At 39.3% G+C, this 6,312-nt stretch overlaps 1 protein-coding gene across 1 annotated transcript; it reads left to right on the top strand.

Moving 5' to 3' along the window:
- The first annotated feature begins 4,730 nt into the window (after positions 1 to 4,730).
- On the top strand, positions 4,731 to 5,753 carry LOC118755809. The gene has a single exon (XM_036490623.1). The coding sequence runs from the start codon at positions 4,884 to 4,886 to the stop codon at positions 5,751 to 5,753; it is 870 nt and encodes a 289-aa protein (XP_036346516.1). The 5' UTR covers positions 4,731 to 4,883.
- The last annotated feature ends 559 nt before the right edge of the window (positions 5,754 to 6,312 follow it).

Genomic DNA, 6,312 nt, shown 5'->3' with positions numbered 1-6,312 from the left:
GATGGTCCTTCTGCGCCAAACAGACAGGCACCTTTAAAAACTTAAATTACTCAAAAAAAAAATAAAAGAGTGAAAACAGTGAAAAAAAAGAACACTAAAGCAAATACATATGTACATAAATATATAAGCAAATAAGCGCACAAGTGAACAAATAGGAACCTTTTAAAAAATTATATAAAATTTAATTGCACGGGCGCGCCGCGTAAACAAAATTTACACAAAACAAAATTTCGGGCGCGAAAACAAAAAAAAATAATAATCTTCAATAATAAAAATAGAGGACAACCAACAGCCAAGCAGCAATATTAAGCGAGGACGCAAAGACAACGAGGGAGGAGGATATTAGTCCAAGCGCAGGCCCACCAAAGAACAATACAGTTCACCAGCAAGAGCAGCCCATAATACCCCAAAGCCCTTAATATATCAAAGTGAGTTGTATCGTTCCACTTATTTTTAACTAACCTAAAAATCTGGTGAAAAAGCGAACTGGGGTTAAATTAACTCGAATTTAATTCCCATAACCTCATTTTCAGCTGGCGGTGAAAATTCAAATCACGTTCATATACGTAGATACCCAAATACATATGTACACACATATGATATTGCCCTATAAACATATATATACAGTCCACTTAATAAACTTACACCCCAGCTTAGCTTAACATAAAAGGCGCATAAATAATTATACATATATAAATAAATACTGTATGTAAGTACATACAGAAATCACCCAAAATAAATACAGTTCGCTTTAGAAACTATATATCAATAACAAGAATTCCTCCGCTTATGTGCTTAAATTTCGTGTAATAAAACACAAACAATTATACCGCAAAACATATTCAAGTGGAAACTTGCAAATATTTCCAGCAATACCCCTTCTGTTTGTATAACAAACAGCAAGCAGGATTGCATAAACAAGTAAGCTACAAAGCAAAATAATAACTAATAAGAATTGGCGGCAAAATAACGAATAGCGTATGTGCACATAAGCACAACAATACATACGACATAACATTATTCCCCAATTGCCATTTCTTCACCTAATATAATACAGGCTTAATATTGGTGGTCAATATACATATGTACATACTCCCGTTCTTTGAACCCAAAATAATTTTGAAAACACAAACGGGCATACATCATATACAAAGCAACGAAAACGAAATTATAAATTATCTCTTTCTCCCGTCCTTCGCTAGTAAACATAGTTACACACACACTAACTATTGTTAACCACCCGCGCTTAACCTATGTTAATATATGGTAGCATTGCGTGCAAACATTAATATACTGACATACATACCTACTAACCCAGTAGTGCATATACCTTATACGGCGCACGTAAAGGAAAAATATTAAGAAGCGCGGAAAAATAAAATCCCTCAAGTTAAAGATTTAATTTGCGATAATTTAATGAGCAATTTTTAATTGAAAGAAAAAAAAAAATACCAACCCATCGAAATTATTAAAATTTATATTACGAAAAAAAATAGTCATACATACGGACGTAAATAATAAAACTCGAAAGAGAGTATTGCGGATACATTGTGTCACTATAAAGAAAAGTAAGTCAAAATCCGATCGACTATACGGGCACTCACATTATTCCATCATTCGTGGGTATTAAGATACATAGAAAAAAAAACAATTTTATAAATTCTCGAGTTCACATTTAAATGCAAACGAACAAGTCTCCCATCAAAGAACCGAAAACACCTCAATTGCTAGATATACCGAAAATGGTTGACGAAGATAAGCATCAAAGCACCCCTGCAGAAGCTACACGCTCAAAACAGGGTGCGAAGCAAAAAAAGACCAAAGATTTTTCGGCCGCAAAATTTATTGCGGAAAGTGACAGTCTAATAAGATACTGCACTAGGTTTTCCGCAGCCCCTATCCAAGACAATTCAGAATCAGTTCTGGAAGTAAAAACCCAAAGTCTTGATAATTTTTGGACACGTCTCCAATCGGCTTACGACGCCATAATTGAAACTGAGGATTCAGATTTACCTGAAAATTTTAAATCCTCGGCTTACGCCAAATATGAAAATTGCTTAGACCAATACGAAGAAACAAAGGCTATGATTTCCGATCAACTAAAATTAATAAAGCCATTAAATGCACCTACTCCACCCCCGAGAGTAGAGCTGCCCCAGATACAAATCCAAGAAGCAAGTTCAGGCATACATCTTAAAGTGCCAGCATGTGATACAGAAGTATTTCATGGAGGTTATGAACAATGGCCGTCCTTCCGGGACATGTTTACAGCCGTATACATAAACCATCCAAAGTTATCTCAAGCGCAAAAACTGTACCACCTCAGATACAAAACAAAAGGTCAAGCAGGCGCTATAGTTAAACAATTCGCACTTAGTGACGATAATTTTAATCTGGCTTGGGAAGCATTAAAATCACGATATGAGAATGAAAGAGTATTGGTCGACAATCAAATAACGATTTTAATGAACTTGCCAAAAATTCAAAAGGAAACAAGCGAAGAATTCATGAAATTACAGTCCACTGTATCAAACTGTTTGTCGGTTCTCGCGACACAGAAAATTCCCACGGATAGTTGGGACCCTATTCTGGTAAACGTATGCGCTGCAACTTTACCAGAAAAATCGTTACTCTTATGGGAGCAATCGCTCTCATCCCGAAAAAAATGCCCAACGTGGCAACAAATGAAAGACTTCCTCACTACCCAATTCGAAATCGCAGAAAGGGTAGATAAAAAAATATCAAAGCCGAAAAATACACAGCTCGACCTCAATAGAAGCTACAATAGACCCCAAGCCAGTAACAATAATTTACATAATCGAAGCTTCAACAGAACTCAATCGTTCATCTCAGAACAGAACAAACGTATGTCATGCGAATTTTGTAAAGGAGGTCACTCATTAAGATCTTGCGAGAAGTTTAAAAAACTTACAACAACCGAACGATATAATGTCGTTAGAAATAATAGACTTTGCACAAATTGCTTCTCACATTCTCACATCCAAAAAGACTGTGAAAGTAAATTCAATTGTGTATACTGCCAAAAGAGGCATCACTCGATGCTCCACATTAATAATTTTACCCCCCAAAACAGCTCCAACTCACAAAGAGCCACAGGGCTAGTTGCAACAGCTAGACCCGAACACCCCGAAAATCTCGAAAACGAAACCGAGAAACCATGCTGTTCAAAAACAGCAAATATACAAGCGCTTCATTCCGAAAATGAAAGCAAAATTTTACTGCCAACCGCGATTGTCTCGATTGAACATCGAGGAGAATTATTCAAGCTTAGAGCTCTAATCGATCAAGGCTCACAAAGATCGTTTATCTCATCAAAAGTACAAAACCGGCTAAAACTCCCAACCACAAACTCAAACTTTGAAATTTCGGGAATGGGTGGAAGAGTAATACAAAACTCTAATAAAATATGCTCATTAACCCTGATTTCCCCCAATGCGGATGTAAGAATAGAGGCACACGCCATAGTTCTGCCGCAACTTACAAATATGCTTCCAAGCTATAAAGTAAATGGCAAAGATCGCCAAAAATTTGCCCACCTAAAATTAGCGGATCCCAACTGCCACACCCCCGCGCAAGTTGATATCCTATTAGGCAGCGACCTAATCCCCCAAATAATGCTAGAAGGCATTGAGAAAATTTCAAATACCCTGTTAGCCCAAAATACCATCTTTGGATGGATATTGAGCGGCCAAATAAAAGAAAAAATATCGGTATTCACAACACAAGTTGAAGATATTTCAAACGAACACCTCAATTCTCAATTAAGAAGATTTTGGGAGTTAGAAGAACTCCCCCCCATGCAAGTCATTACCCCAGAAGATAAGTATTGTGAAGACTATTATAAAGCCACAACTACAAGATCAAAAAACGGCCGCTACGTTGTACGGCTACCATTCAAGCCACAATTTCCCGACACACTCGCTTTAGGCCACTCTCGAACCTCAGCACTTCAGCAATTTTTAAGTATGGAAAAAAACCTGCTTAAAAAAGGCGAGCTAAAGACCTCGTATGACAATGTACTCGAGGAATACCTCCAATTAAATCATATGGAAGTAGTCGAGTCATATGAAAAAATTACAAAAGGTAAATATACTTCATTTTACCTCCCACACCATGCAGTAATAAAGCCAGAAAAACTTACAACAAAAGTAAGAGTTGTATTCAATGCCTCGAAATGCACAAGCTCAGGCAATTCATTAAATGACGTATTATATACGGGACCCACACTACAACCTGATTTAATGCTCCTAATACTAAATTGGCGCATGTTTAAATACGTTTTCAATGGGGATGTCGAAAAAATGTACAGACAAATCCTTGTGCATAAAAACGACCAAGATTTTCAGCGCATTATATTTCGCAATTCACCTAGTAGTCCAATACGCGACTACAAATTAAAAACGGTGACATTTGGCGTAAATTGCGCCCCCTTTCTTGCCATTCGAACACTTCACGAATTGGCAAACGATATAAAAGAAAAATTGCCTCTAGCAACCCCGGTGTTAAAAACACAAACTTATGTGGACGATATCCTGTCGGGAAGCCACAGCTTACCCCAAGCATGCGAATCACTATCTCAAGTGATCCAAGCCCTCAACTCCGCAGGGTTCCCCTTAAAAAAGGTAACGGCCAACCACCCCGAAATATTAAAAAATATAAATAAAGATCACGTATTAGACACAAACTTCCTCATCTTTGAAAAAGAAAGTACCACCAAAACTCTGGGAATACGATGGAATGCGATATCAGATCAATTCTCATACACTCTTGAGTCAATATCTGCAATATCCGCAAAAACCAAAAGGCAAATCCTGTCGTCTGTGGCAAAACTTTTTGACCCCGCAGGATGGCTTGCACCAATTATGATCCAAGCAAAGATACTCATTCAAGAATTGTGGCTAGACGGAACAGATTGGGACGAACAAGTTAAACCACTACGCTTGATAAAATGGTCCCAATTTGCCAACAATCTGAACACTATTTCGGAAATACAAATCCCTCGATGGGTAAACTACTCTCCCGAACATCAAGTCGAACTTCACGGCTTCTGCGACGCCTCTGAAAAGGCATACTGCGCTACTATATACGTGCGCACACAACAAGATAGCAAAACAACAAGCCACTTGCTAGTCGCAAAAGGCAAAGTGGCTCCGCTAAAGACCGTAAGCCTACCACGACTTGAGCTATGCGGGGCGCTCCTCCTTGCAAAACTAGCCTCCACCGTTCAAACCCACTTAAGCCTGAACAATCGCAAATTACATCTATGGACTGACTCTGGAATAGTTTTAGCTTGGTTAGAAAAACCACCCCATATGTGGAAGACATATGTGTCAAACCGCACAGCCCAAATAATTGACTTAGTTGGGCCAGCAACTTGGCGACATGTAGCCAGTGCTGACAACCCAGCCGATCTTGGCACAAGAGGTTGCAAACCCCTGCATCTCGCCACCACCTCACTCTGGTGGAACGGCCCCAGCTGGCTAACAGAATCACAAGAATTCTGGCCACAATCCCCGATACGCAACATAATACCCCCCGAAAGTCGAAAAATTGAAAGCTTTCATGCCGTATTGAATGATACTGACATACTGGAGCGATTTTCATCGTTCCCCCGAGCCCTCAGAGTAATAGCTTATATGTTTCAGTTCATAACTCGCCTCAAAAATAAAGTAAAAGGAGCGCCTAACCCCCCCGCATCATGCACTAACACACCAAGATCTGCAACGGGCTAAAATGACTCTGATTATGTCTACTCAGACCCGCTATTATGACCGGGAAATAGCACTTTTGATGGTATCAAAGCCAATAGATAAAAAGAGCCCACTCTTAGCTCTTAATCCCTTCCTAGACTCGAAGGGACTGCTACGCGCCAATGGACGTCTGGCAAACTCCAGTTTGAGTTATAACGAGCGGCACCCAATAATAATACCCGAAAAATCCCCATTCGCCACACTGTACATAAATTATTTGCACTTATTGATGCTACATGCCGAACTTCGGCTCATGCAGCAAATGATACGACAAGAGCTTTATATCCCACGACTAAAGCCTCAGATAAAGAAATGTATTTTCCTGTGTAAAGTCTGCACTCTACATAAGCAGAAAATGCGCACGCAGATCATGGCAGCTCTACCACCTGAACGCTGCAATTTCTCTTTGCCCTTTACCATCACGGGTGTTGACTTTGCGGGGCCTTTCCAGATAAAGGCCTCTATGTTAAGGTCTTCCACCTTTACGAAGGGCTATGTGGCCGTTTTTGTATGTTTTTCGACAAAAGCGGTACACCTTGAG

Source organism: Rhagoletis pomonella, unplaced genomic scaffold (assembly GCF_013731165.1).
Source record: "Rhagoletis pomonella isolate Grant_MI unplaced genomic scaffold, Rhpom_1.0 Rhpom_scaffold_07481, whole genome shotgun sequence".
Lineage (NCBI taxonomy): Eukaryota > Metazoa > Arthropoda > Insecta > Diptera > Tephritidae > Rhagoletis > Rhagoletis pomonella.
Note: the sequence above shows the minus strand (reverse complement) of the source record. Positions and strands in the feature narration are given on the sequence as shown.

What these genes read in the sequence shown, in the direction of transcription:
- LOC118755809 (XM_036490623.1), top strand. Translation starts at nt 4,884, where the DNA reads ATGATCCAAGCAAAGATACTCATTCAAGAATTGTGGCTAGACGGAACA.